A 14,229-nucleotide genomic window follows, 5' to 3' on the forward strand; every position below is an offset into this window, starting at 1 on the left:
AACACTGAAGATTACCGTGTTGTTTTTCACTGGACTCAGCTAACTTGTGTGTGGTACACCGAAGATCAAGTCACTTGGGATTTAATACTGGACTCAGTCACCTCTCTGCCTCTGTGTGTTCGTTGGGCTAACTCTGATTTCTCTCTCTCTCCGTTTCCACCGGGAGTGAAAGCTGGGAGTATCTGCAGAGCCGCTACACATGCCAATTCCTCACCACTATCTACTGGGAGTATCTGCAGAGCCGCTACATCGTCACATGCCAGATCCCCGTTTGTTTTGATTGCTGTACTTCATCCATCTTGTGACTCTGTAAATAAATACGCCCTAGCTTTTGGCTAACTCTGAACTTCCTCTCTGTGCCGTTGCGTTTGAGGTCGGTTACAAACCATAACAGGTTTAGCCTTTCCAGACTTCAATTATTACTTTAAAGCGTTCTCTTTGAGACCACTGATCTGTTTGATTCTCAAACAGCGGTGATTCTCAAGCAGCGGTATCCTGGAGACCATTAGAGGAGAACATAGTGGCACCACATAGACTGCAGGATATAGTGTACACCAACTTATCAATTAAGCAATGCAACTTAAGATTTGGCCCTCTTATTACACATGTGATCCGGATATGGCGTGACACACAGAAAACGTGTACTAACCACCATAAATGGCACAGGCATTCTCCCCTATTTAATAACAATTTAATCCTTATTCAACAACAACCTATCAGATACCCTGGTTGGGAAAAGAAAGGCATACACACATTGGGGGATATCTTCGATGACCATGGTCTCCGCAGTTATCGAGATATATTCAACAAATTTTACCTCACCAGTTCCACTTATCTTTTCTATCTACAAATAAGAGCAGCTTTGAAGGCTCATGGAGTCCCATTAGATGTTCCACTTGAGCACCACAGATTTCACAAATTCTTTTATGACAAGGAGACGTCGAGAGGCTTTGTCTCTGACTTTTATCGCCACTTACTTACGTCCTCATATAAGGTCCTTCCCCTAGACTCGATTTGGAGGAAGGATATCCCAAACCTGGAAGTAGATTTTGATTGGGATGCAGTCTGGGAAAATGTTCGGCTATCATCACGCAACCCAGATCACCAACAGATTAATCTTAACTTTGTTCATAGGACTTACCTGACCCCTAGACGATTGCACCTAATGGGTCTCAGACCGGACTCTCGATGCTCCTTGTGTTCAAACGATGCTATTGGTACATATATGCATATGTATTGGGAATGCCCTCCTGTCAAGACTTTCTGGGAAAATGTCACCACTCAATTATCAGAATTTTTGTCTCTGACCATACCGACACTTCCTTCTGTATTGTTGTTGAATGATGTTTCTCAGTTATCGTCCTCTGTACATGTAAAGAGACTCATTTTGGCGGGTCTTACGGCTGCCAAAAAGTTGATAGCGTCACGCTGCATTCAACCGGATAAAATGTGCCGGAAGGTATGGGTTCTCACCTATCTCGATGTGATTTATCTAGAGATATCCACTGCACAAATTTTAGGTGTTAATGAAGCCAGCATAGTAGTCTGGGTAGCTGTTGTGGATAAGATAAAGGAACGCATATAAATTAGGAATTTTCTGATGTTGAATGAAGTAGTGGAAGTAGGTATAGTCCAAGTGGGGGTCCTGAGAGGGGGGGGGAGAGCGAGCAAGAGCCGATGTATTGTATTTATTATTTTTATGTCTTTTAATCTACTTTCATACTGATTTAATTACTGGACTGTCATTATTGTTATTATTATTTCTGTTATTGTCCTGTGATTTATCGTTGATTATTACTGTTACTGTATTGTTTGTCTTGTTTCATGTAAAAAAAGGGAAAATAAAAAACATTTGTTAAAAAAAAAAAAAAAAAAATGCAATACCCCTGCCAGGGCGAGGGTAGGAGCTCTGCAAGCCTTCCTTTACAGCCCCGCCACCTTATGTCTTTTGCAGTGGTGGAAAGTAACAAAGTATTTCTACTGAAGTACTGTACTTAAGTACAATTTCAAGCTACTTGTACAGTACTTTACGTGAGTATTTTCATGTTAGGGAGCTTTATACTTTTACTCCACAACATTTCAAATGAGATATTGTACTTTTTACAGTACAGTACTTTTTTTTTAATTATTTTGCATAGAAAACTTGGCAAAACTTTGTGTAGCAGCATAGCTGGACCACATACCACTTTATCATAGCCTTTAATCAAAGCATCATAACTGGACCACATAGGCCTACCACTTTAACAAAACATATAGAGGTAAATGGATCGAGGGTTGAACGCTCCCAAGCACTGGAATACAAAAACGTCACGTAGAATGCATACTTTTACTTTAGATACTTAAGTACATTCAATAGCCAATACGAATGGAGGACTTTTACTTTTACCAGAGGACTAATTTATCTGGGTATTTCTACTTTTACTTAAAAGTAAAGGAACTGTGTACTTCTTACACAAACACCCCGGAGACACAGATAAGCTCATGCTTTCAGCCGCCTCCTCGTCACATTTGCCAATTTAAGTGTTATCCCGGTGCGAGCGGAGCAGCTGTCAGCCGTGCCGCTTCACCTTGTTGACTTTGGGTTAGCGAGGGGCCGATGGGGGGGGGGGGGCAGACTCCTCGCGGCCCCCGGGGCTTCTGTGGATGTCGAGGACGGGTCCGTCCAGAGATCCACAGATGTTTTGGGTTGATCGGCGATCTCTCGATAATGACGTGCTAACGGGAAGGGACTCAGACGAATCGTGTATTCCTGGAAAAAAGGACGATGACCCCGTTTCGGGATGATCTGGTTTTTGACGCACGCCGCTCGTGTCAGAGAGACAGAGAGGACGGTGGAGCCACGTCTTTATTGCATCTTTCCATGGCTCACCACCGCCAGGCCTGCTAGCATCACACACGTCAGTGTTCCCACACTCCATTTAGCCCCAACCATCTCTCACCAGCCTGGCCGCTGTGATCAGTCAGGTAAACTGCACTGCCCTGCGGAAGCCGACTGCGGTAACTATACGCAAAAAGAAGAATGGCAAAATCCAGTGATTTTGTAGTTACTGCAATTCTTTATACCCCTTTTCCTCTCAAACAGAGCAAGATTGAACTCTGAAACTTTGTCACAAGATAAAACAGATATTGAGAAGTTCAATTTCACTTATAACTTAACTTAAAAATATTGGAGTTACTGCGGTTAGCTTCTGCAGGGCAGGCTCCTGCAGATAAAAAATTTAATAAAATTTGGTTTCATTCGTCATGTCCTCCTTGCACGTTTAGACAAACAAACAACTCTGGCAATCTCTGTTAGGGATTAGATGGACTAATCCAGCACCACACACACGCCATGCCACACAGTAGACCTACATCCTGCCAGTGAATCAGTCCACCCCGCTCTGCTCCGTACGCAACTCAGACAACTAATAACTGTGAAGTGCTCACTTCTCGAACATGACCCAGGCTTTAGATGAGTCCTTCCCCCCCCCCGCCCTGATAATATCATATATTATACTTTGTCTAAATGTCCCCGTCCCCCGCCTCCCCTTTCTCCATTTCAGACACTGCTCTCTTGAGAGTTCATCATCTCTATAGTGATTTTATAACACGCTGTTTTTTTTTATTGATTCATTTCCTGATGCGCCTGATCAATTCAACATCAGATGTCTTTTAAATTAAGTGTCTGGCTTTGATGATGATGTCAGTGTTTTTATTTATTAATTCATTCATTTATTTATTTATTCATTATTATTATTATCTGAGGACTGTAGCTGGGGTACAAACAAGCACAGCAGCCTATCTATAGTCTACAGAGCTGGCATGATGCCCAGATCATCTACCTTAGGGGCAAGGCTAAATTTGACTCCACAGTACACAGCTCTAATCAGCTGCATCAAAACAATCATTAACTGAGCTCCTGTTGCCTCCTCTGTCCCTGTACACTCAGACAATGCTCTCTCTCTCTCTCTCTCTCTCTCTCTCTCTCTCTCTCTCTCTCTCTCTCTCTCTCTCTCTCTCTCTCTCTCTCTCTCTCTCTCTCTCTCTCTCTCTCTCTCTCTCTCTCTCTCTCTCTCTCTCTCTCTCTCTCTCTCTCTCTCTCTCTCTCTGGCTGTCTTTTCTCTCTCTGGCTTACTCTCTCTGTCTTTCTCTCTCTCCCTCTCCCTATGTCTTTCTCTTTCCCTCTCTCACCCCTCTCTATCTTCCCTCCCCCTCTCTCTATCTCTCTCTCTCTCTTACCCCTCCACACAGTTACCTGGGAATAACCCCTTGTCAGCTGTTGTTACAAATGGGTGGTCCCATGCTGATTGACCCGGGACTATGACCCCAAGCGCAGTGTTATGACACAGGTCTTACCTCTTACCCCTCTCTCTCTCTCTCTCTCTCTCTCTCTCTCTCTCTCTCTCTCTCTCTCTCTCTCTCTCTCTCTCTCTCTCTCTCTCTCTCTCTCTCTCTCTCTCTCTGACTCATATACAACCAGATTTAACAACTACTGTGACCTCTCTCTCTAGAGCTGTAGCAGCAACTCAATACAAACAGGACATCACACACACACGCACGCACGCACGCACGCACGCACGCACGCACGCACGCACGCACGCACGCACGCACGCACACACACACACACACACACACACACACACACACACACACACACACACACACACACACACACACACACACACACACACACACACACACACACACACACACACATCCAAACAGCACATAACAGAGGCCAGGACAGGCACGAACATCCCAAAGGAAACAGGAGGAGACAGACCACACAGAGCAGATACAGATGTACACAGTCTAGATTCCTGGATGTAACTCATGACGCGTAAAGTTCTGCGGGAAGTGTGCGTTTTCCCCCACTGTGGCCACGAGCGTGTCTGAAGTAGTGTTAAGTGACAAAACATGCGGCTTAAAAGATTAATCGGGCTCGGTCTTACAATGAGTGTGTTTACACAAAGATTCTGAATACTAGCACGGTAGCTAATGTCCTTGTTACAGTAAGGTGTTAGACGGGATTAGTTGTAATTTCCCAAATGACCAATATTTCCATGTACATGAGTAAACTGTTGTGAGAATGCACTAGTAAATCCTATAGTATTCCTGTGTTTTCTTCATACACACTTGTGATTTACCAGAGAATACTGTAGAATACAGACTACTGTACTTTTCTACTGTACTATAATTGTAATGCCTGTATTTATGTCTTCTACTATTACCCTGCCCATACCTGTACCTCCCCTCCCCCATGCTGCTATGATGCCTGCATTTCGCCAAGGGGATTAATAAACGAATATCTTATCTTATCTATCGTATCTTATCTCTTTATAGTGTTCTTGTTTTGTTGTTTTTCCATACACACTATAGATTTATCACAGAATCACTGGGATATGCCGGGATATGGCGATATTAGCCGAGATACTGAGACATGCAAATATTGTATCCAATTTACCGTTGGGCTTTGTGATCTGTGTGAATTCAGCTTCCATGGCAACACTCAAAATATTTCATTTAATCGTGCGTTATGTGGCCATATTGGTAGAAAATGCATACAAGCCCTAACTCAGCTGACCTTCACCGGGATGTTTGTCACACCGGCGGTTAGATTAATCACGCCAGTGATTCACCGCCGGTGGATATTCCTGAGTGCACATAGGTTTGCTTTTGTGCGTCACACCTTCCTAGAGCGGTAGGTATGACATCAGTGGACCCTGTGCGTCTGGCGAGAGTAATAGTAGGGCTACATCAAGCTTTGTTTTAGGGGCGTAGAGGTGGGTATGAAAATACTATTGAGGTACAGGTATCTGTAGGAAATCACTATTTCTGTATATTGTGTGACAAATGAAGGCTATACAACAGGTAAACAAGCTATAACACACATTTACCTATCAGATAGGAATCTGATGATTACTAATCCAACGGTTATCCAATACTTTCATTTAGACAGACAGACAGACAGACAGACAGACAGACAGACAGACAGACAGACAGACAGACAGACAGACAGACAGACAGACAGACAGCTAGATAGATAGATAGATAGATAGATAGATAGATAGATAGATAGATAGATAGATAGATAGATAGATAGATAGATAGATAGATAGATAGATAGATAGATAGATAGATAGATAGATAGATAGATAGATAGATAGATAGATAGATAGATAGATAGATAGATAGATAGATAATATATTTTTATTAGTCCACTTTTGTGGAAATTCATGGACTCTTTGGCTTCACCATGGTTGCAATAAACAAGACAACACAGTACAAACACCATACAGGCACAAAAGATATTGGCCCTAAACAGCCCAATTCATAGACGAAAGAAAAACAACAACAACACAAACACAGACAGTGCTTCAGGTACCTAACCAGTACCATGGATACAATTAAAATCCAAGAATTCATCCGAGCAATGGCATGTGGGATGAAAGACTTCTTTTTAGACTATGAATTATTGTTATTCTTCGCATTAAGTCACTCATCAGGTCACACTGAAATCTCACTTGCGTGTGCTTGAGTTGCCGCAAGGTGCAAAAAGAAACCAGTTCAAGTTTGACTCAGTAACTGGGCTCCCTGTGTTTACAATGGTTCTTTAATGAGGCACTGGTTATAAAACCAAGCCATCGGCTGTAACACGAGTAGTGTCCTCCCATAGGTTGAGAGGGTGTTGGCCCCTGGCCACCTCTGAATGGTATTCGGGGGGGAAGGCCATCTGCTCTTGTTTATGGTTCATTAGCCTTGCTACTGGGGATGGCCAGGCTAACCCCACAGCAACAGGTAGAGAAGGTTCTTCTCACAGCGAGGGCGAGGGTAGTCGTCGCGTTACTTTTCCAAATCCAAGGAGGATAAATTACCAAATCTAGGTTCCGGAGTTCAAATCGGCCAAATTGACATTGGAATAAAAACTGCTTCTATTTTAATTTAATTTAGTTTATATTCACTTTTTTTCTTTTTACATTACGTTTTTATTTCATTCTATTGTAAATGGTAAATGGTGCATTTATATAGCGTTTTTATCCAAAGCGCTTTACAATTGGTTCCTCACATTTTACCCATTCACTCACACATTCATACACCGACGGCGGAGGCAACCATGCAAGGTGCCAACCTGCTCACCGGGAGCAGTTAGGGGTTAAGTGTCTTGCTCAAGGACACTTCGACACGCTGCCCGGGAGGACTGGGAATCGAACCGGGAACCTCCGGATTACCAGACGACTGCTCTACCTCCTGAGCCACTGACCGTAATTGTCTGTTAACCAAAAACGACCAAATCAAATTTCTTGTATTTGTAAACTACTAAAAACCTCCTTCTGATTTCTGATTCTGACTCTCATTTTGATTTCTGATTCTGAAAAACAACACTGTCAGACGTCCCTACCTTCCCAGACGTCCATAGGCGTACTGCGGGTGTGCCAGCAGCAACGCAATCTCGTCCCTCTGCATGGATATGGCACACTCCTCCAGCGCCTGCGGGCATCAAAACAACACATTACCAGACTCCCGGTGTCACGTTCGCACGTCAAAACCGCCACACTGTGTAATCTGGTGTTCTTGTTTGACCGACACGTTATTTTATGAACTCTGTGTGTCAAGAGCATACAGCTGTCACACGTCGGGCGGTATTTGCAAATAATTTATAGTGTTTGTTTTAACCTTTTTGTTGTGCCAGAAGCTTATTGTATACAGTATGTTGGTACATTGTATTGTATATAGTATGGTGTATTGTATAGTATGTTTATTCTTTACCGTAATACAAATCTTTCCTGGCACCACTGAAATCATCCTGATGATGTAAACCCCACACATCTGGCATTGAAAGCAGGTTACAATTGTGGGGGAAATAGGAGCTTGGTCTCCTCCCTCTGTCCCATAACAGACTTGTCTTCTCATAAGGACGTGTCTTTATCCCCTCCCTTCCCCCAAACCTCCCATTTATGGTCCCCCCCCCCTCCCCTCTCCTGGGTATAAATGAGCCCCCTCTCTGTGATTCGGTCTCTTACTTCCGGGTCTCCTACTGTAGCTAGTCACTTGTATGAGAGCCATCCAGCCATTCTCTGACTATTCTGTATTCGACACTTTCATTCTGAGTTAATCAATTGTATTAACCCGATCCATCGACTGAGTAAATTATTACATGTTTCCCACACTACTACTCCTATTACTACAAATTATATTTAAAATACTATTTTGGTCTAGGTCCATGGCCAGATTATGCCATTAGGGGGCCCCTGAGCAAGAAGGTCCTATGGGCTACAATCTGTCCCTCTGGGGACAGACATAACTAGGGGCATGCTTCCCTGGGAACAACATATTAAAAAAAAAAAAAAAAAAAAGTAATACACAATTCTAAGGTATCTGACAAAATTGGGGACCGTCAACTTTAAACACTTAAAACCATGCTTTCGTTGGCACATATTCCACTTTAAATTAGTGAGATGATGCAATTAATATAACAAATCCTGGGTTTCTCTGGGCCCTCTGTGGTCAGGGGCCCAGGGGCTTTTGCCCAGCATGCCCCGGCCATTAATCCAGCCCTTCCTGGGTCCAACGCACAGCATCTACAGCGGTCACTAATGCGGCGTGACAAGAGGAGCAGGTGAGCTGCGTGGCCTGACCTGGTTTACATCTCCCTCTCCTATAACGAAGACCAGCTTGCAGTCCTTCTCCACCACAGTCCGGTCCTCCAGTACACCCTGCATTTTGACTGCGACCTCCTGACCCCAGGAGGGACAGGGGGCACGCGGGGGCCCAGGCTTCAGCACTCTCTTCCTCAACAGACGGTCGTCTGGGTGAGGAAGGGAAAAACAGAGGGTCAAACAGAGGGGAGGAAGTTAATCTGGGAGTTCAACAGGCACTCAGGACACAGACAGACACTGACGAGGTGTTGTGGTTGTTGTGTTTTCTAGGCCAAAAGGCTGACGGTCTGACGGTTTTTAGTCTCGGCTCTAATTTCTTCATTGTGTTTTGGTCCCAACACATCAGGTAAAATTAAATGGTAAAATCAAACAACAGACGAATGATTTTGACATTCATATTTGTCATATAGGCCAAAATACTGAAGTGAAAAATAGATGTATGCCAGTACCTGACACATCAAGATAATCCGTCTATAGACATTGGGATCTACAGTCTTGTGATCAAAGGGGGCTGAGATCAATTCCAAGACAAGAACCATATGAGATTAGAATTGTCCATTTGTGTGCCAGTAAGATCTTATCGTATGTTATGTTATCTTATGTTATCTTATCTTACTGGTACACAACATCTAGACGGATTCTCCTGATGTGTCAGGTACTGTTTCTCCTGCCAAAATGGCACAATGCCATAAACACAGCTTGTTGGCTATGGTAAGCCATTCTATTAAACTTTTGTTTGATTACAATCACCTGTTGTTTGCCTACCAATATGTCTGTGTTGACAATGTAACTGAATACCATGGAGAGCAGACATAACTATAAATCAATGAAGGACAACGAATCACAGAAAGTCCATTGTGAGTTTTCAGAGGTTGTGCACATTCATAGTTTAAACAGTAGCGATTGAGAACTTCCAGCTGATCCATCACATTCAAACTGTGAGTTGGACTGAAGTGATTCAAATTTAATTGCATAATGTAATTACATAAGGCTGACAGACAGATTCCACGGCTGTCTGTGTGTTATCAGGCCTACCTGTGAGGTCTTCCCAGTCCTCCGCTGCGAACAACTCCTCAAAGGTAGAAAAAGCCCATTCTTCCGTCTCACATTCTGGAAACAGGCTCTCCCCCATGCTGTCCCTCTCCTCCACCGCCTCTATATCAGACGGGTCCTGAAACCGGACCGTCTTCCAACTGTTTGTCTTCTTGAGCTTCCTCCTCACATCCTTGCACTCTGTCACACCGCTTCCCCCCTCAGGAGGGCCAGAGGGGCTCTTCATCATGGCGCCATCACTCTCTCCAACTTGTTGGCTCTCTGCTTTAATCTCCTCTCCCCCCTGCGGCTCCTCCGCTCCCGGGCCGGGCCCCTGGGACAGCTCTTTCTCCGTCTGGGCATCCTCGTCTGGCCCAGAACCTTTTACCTCAGGTTCCCCCGCTGGCTCCTCTACAGCGGGCTCCTCTACAGCGGGCTCCTCTACAGCGGGCTCCTCCATGTGCTCCTCCATGGGCTCCTTGGGTTCTCCGGGACATGTCTTTGTCTCCATTTCCCCCGATACCATCTGTAGGGTGGCCGCCTAAAGAGATGATCCTCTGTCGCTCACCTAGCCTCCGGGTTTGGCAGCTCTGTCGAGAAATCCTTTCCCACCCTCCGTTTAATTACGACTTAAAAGCAAAAGCACCGGCCCGATCAGTAAGAGACAGAGTGTGATAGTCGCAAAAAGGGAGCATACGCATCATCTTCCACTAAATCCAACTCACAAACGCACACCTCTAAATCCCGGCAGAGTCCACAAACCGTTGGAAGAGATGTGTCCTCCGGGGCCTGCAGCAGTCTCGGTTCACGCGGTTCAGTTGCACTTTGACCTCTGCTCTCTCTCCCCCCTGGCCAGCCGCCTGCTTAGTCTACATATTCCATGGACGCGGGAAGCGACAAGAAATGATCAATGCAAAGATATCGCGCAGCACGGCAGAGCACTCTCAGCCAGCAGGTTTGTGGGGCGGTAATCTGCATGGATTAGAAGAGCAGAACCTAATCTGGCAGAACGTCTGTAAGCTTCTTAATGACTTCATCACGTTGCCCCCATAATGCAGTTTCCATGAATGCAATCCACCAATAAGATCTTGGTCTCGCTTCTTTAGTGTTGGACGATTTTTTTATCTTCACTTTTGAAGAAGTCAAGTGTTTTTACGCAGGGGCCACACGATTCCTGGACGCTGTGATGAAGTTGCTGGGTTCTAGATTACCCGGCCACTGAGAGGATTTCCATTTGTATACTAATCACAAGCAATGGTTGACCCTTTCTCTTAATAATACAGTATAATCCTGTTACAAGTGAAAAGTACACACAAACCGTAGAATTTGCATGTCGGGAATTAAATTAGACGGTGTGAGCTAATTGGATGTGAGGATAAGATGTTTCAATAAACGGGTACTTTTCAAAGATCTTCTAGGCTTGTGAGAACAGCCTTTTTTGTGTGGAATTTACACGGAGCTTCCTGTGTTTACGTGGGTTTCCTCCGGGTACTCCGGTTTCTCCCACACGTAAAAAGACATGCATGGTAGGTATATCCTGCCGTTGCCCTTGACCGAGGTACTGGCATTACAACTGGACTTGGTCCCCGGGCACCGCACTGTAAGGCTGCCCACTACTCCTAAATAGTTAGAATGGGTAAAATGCAGAGGACAAAAGGTGATCAATAAAAGTATACATACTGTACACACAAATACATACAGTACATAGACTGACCTAAATCCAGTCTACACTTTGTGAGTTTTTCACTCACTTGCTTCAACTAACTATCAAACTATAAAGGAAGGATGGCTGAGGACCCAAGGGGGTGTAGTGTTGAACTTAGTGCCACTTGGCCAGATGGTGCCGCTATAGTGCATGACTGTCCTTAGCATATATCGAGGACCGTTCATCCGATTGGCTCCACGCTCAGCGGGTGTATTTTTGAGGACCCAGCGAGGTAGAGGGTCAGATTTGGTGCCATTTGGCCAGATCGTGGCGCTATAGTGTGTGACTCTTCTTCACATATCTTGAGAACCATTCATCCGATCGACTTCATGCTGCTTGGTGGGAATATTGCTTGATGACCCAGGGGAGTGCAGTGTCGGATTTGGTGCCATTCGGCCAGATGACCGTCCTTGGCATATCCCAAGAACCCTTCATCTGATTGGCTTGACACTTGGCTGGTGTATCGCTGAGGACCCGAGGGAGTGCAGTGTTGAGTGTGAAGTGGATCAGATGAGAGGTGGCTCTCCCCAATGCTGCAAGCAGCACTTCCAGGGGCCGAGCAGTGGGCCCATTCCGAACAGCCACGCGCTCCGAAAGGGCAGGTTCCCGACGGCAGCAGCAATTACCGGGAGCCAAGCTATTGGCCATTCCAAACGGGCACCTGCTCTGAACAGGCACAGGCATGGGACTGGGAGACCCATGTTACTGACCAAACACTCTATATCAGTGATGACTGTTGGAATGTAGAGCTACTTAACACTTGTTTTAACAGAAAGATACCACTTACAGCGCCTTTAATTGTAAAGATAAGCCAAGAGTATATGTTTGTTGGGTTTCAAGTTGAATGTATTATTGTGAATATGTAATGGTACATGTTATAAGGGATGTATATGATGAATGGTTTATAGAAGAGAGTAAACGGGCATGTTCAGGTGAGTTCAACGCATAGTGTCTGTCAGGTGCTCTTTAGAAACAAGACATGCAAAAAAAGATAAAACATTTTCTTTACATGTGTGTTTTAGTTTTTTTGCACCAGCTCTCCCTCTTTTTTGTGAGTTATCTAGTTATTATGAGACATGATCATTAATCAGTCATTTCTTTAATAATTATTTACCCAATAAAAGTTCAAAGAGAATACACAAGTTTGTGAGAGTAGTTTTGGAATACATACAATCTAAAAAAGATGCAATCTCTTGACACAGCTGATAAGAAAGGTTTTTGTCTATACTTGAACAGAATAATGGCCCTGTGTGCGCTGTGTGTCTATCAAAAACTGATTACGATGTATCTCACTTGAATATGAACAATAATATTACACAAGCATTTAGCAGTCACTACATTAATCCCTTGTCAAGTGAACCACGGTGTAACTGAAAGTGACTGACCGGATTAGACCGCTTCTCTATGATTGCTCAATCTAGGATATTTTTTTCACCTAATCACATAATGTATTTTAATTGCAAAAACAGGATAATATGCAGTCTATTATTGACGGATGTATATTTTAAATTTTAGATTAGATTAGATTAAAATGTATTGTGATTATACAGCACAAGTAGAGTACAACGAAAATAAGTTTGGCTTCCAACCAGAGTGTAAATGTAACAGTAAAGTGCAATAGTAATATACATATAATATAATATAGAATGTAGAGGTGATTAAACTGGGTACAAATATATAAATTAGTAGTACTGGGTGTAGTGTATTAATATGTACAGTGATATAAAGACAGTATGGTAGTAGTCATATTGGAAGGCAGTGTAACTAGTAAGAGTTGGTAAGGGATATGTACAAATATAGATCTACAGATATGTAAAAGGATTATGTGCAGGTATGTACAAACAGATGTGGATAGATATATATACATATGGTAAGAATAATATACATATATACAGCATTATTGTACATGCTATCATACAGATTTATATGGGTTATGCAGGTGTGTATAAGTAGGTATATAGAAGCCAATAACAATGTTAATAACAAATCTGTTTACTGATTTGTTTTGCTGAGATGTGTGTTGGTATTGTTTATAACATGATTGGATGGAAAGTCATTCACTCATACAGCCATATGGCAAAGCAAACCCTCCATTAGTGACTGTGAGGCAGCTCCTTAATCCACAACAAAAGCATCTTGTCTGTCAGGGATTACCGTTTTAATTAACCCAAATTCCCACTTTTCATCATTCTCTGATTCACCTCATCTGTCTGACAGCATAGGATTGTTAGACAAGATAAACATAATATGTTTAGAGATTTCTAATGTTTAGAGATTTGTTTGGAATTTATCATGCCACTTTTTATTCAGTAATCTGGAACCTTTTATTTTGTTCTTCTCCAATTCCCATAGATTATAATCTGATTATAGTGCCAAATAGGAAAATTGCTATTGCTGTGCAAATCCCAGGCTGTAAACATTGTTGTTCTGTATACCTAAGGGAATATGACAATATTTTACATATAAAGTAAATAATTTAGCAAGAGTTGTCATAATGAAATGCCCTGTCACGTGATGAGATTCAAATAAATAGATGTGTCTATTCCAATACAAATTATCTTCTAATAATATATCTAATACTTCTATGAGTTCAATTATTAATATTATTATTATTGTTATCGTGCTTTCATTCAATCAGTGTGTGTGTGTGTGTGTGTGTGCGTGTGTGTGCGTGCGTGTGCCGTGTGTGCGTGTGCGCGTGTGTGTGTGTGTGTGTGTGTAGGTGTGTAGGTGTGTGTGTGTGTGTGTGTGTGTGTCAGAGAGAGAAAGACAGGGGACGTGGTGACGCTACTGGCAGATAACTCCGCCCACGTCTACGTGACGTTTCAATGAGAATGTCGCCAATTCCCCTCAGTT

General features: G+C 43.3%; 1 protein-coding gene across 1 annotated transcript in view; it reads right to left on the reverse strand.

Moving 5' to 3' along the window:
• Positions 1-10,179, reverse strand: part of fkbp16 (FKBP prolyl isomerase 16) — a gene marked incomplete at both ends in the record, with an annotated part of 143,750 nt that extends 133,571 nt beyond the window's left edge. The window contains 3 exons of the mRNA XM_084335223.1: positions 7,379-7,467; positions 8,616-8,785; positions 9,672-10,179. Of these exons, the coding sequence (XP_084191349.1) occupies positions 7,379-7,467; positions 8,616-8,785; positions 9,672-10,179 (767 nt within the window). The remainder of the gene's footprint in view (positions 1-7,378; positions 7,468-8,615; positions 8,786-9,671) is intronic.
• Positions 10,180-14,229: the final 4,050 nt, after the last annotated feature.

Source organism: Notolepis coatsorum (genome assembly GCF_963971535.1).
Source record: "Notolepis coatsorum genome assembly, chromosome: 18".
Classification (NCBI taxonomy): Eukaryota; Metazoa; Chordata; class Actinopteri; order Aulopiformes; family Paralepididae; genus Notolepis; species Notolepis coatsorum.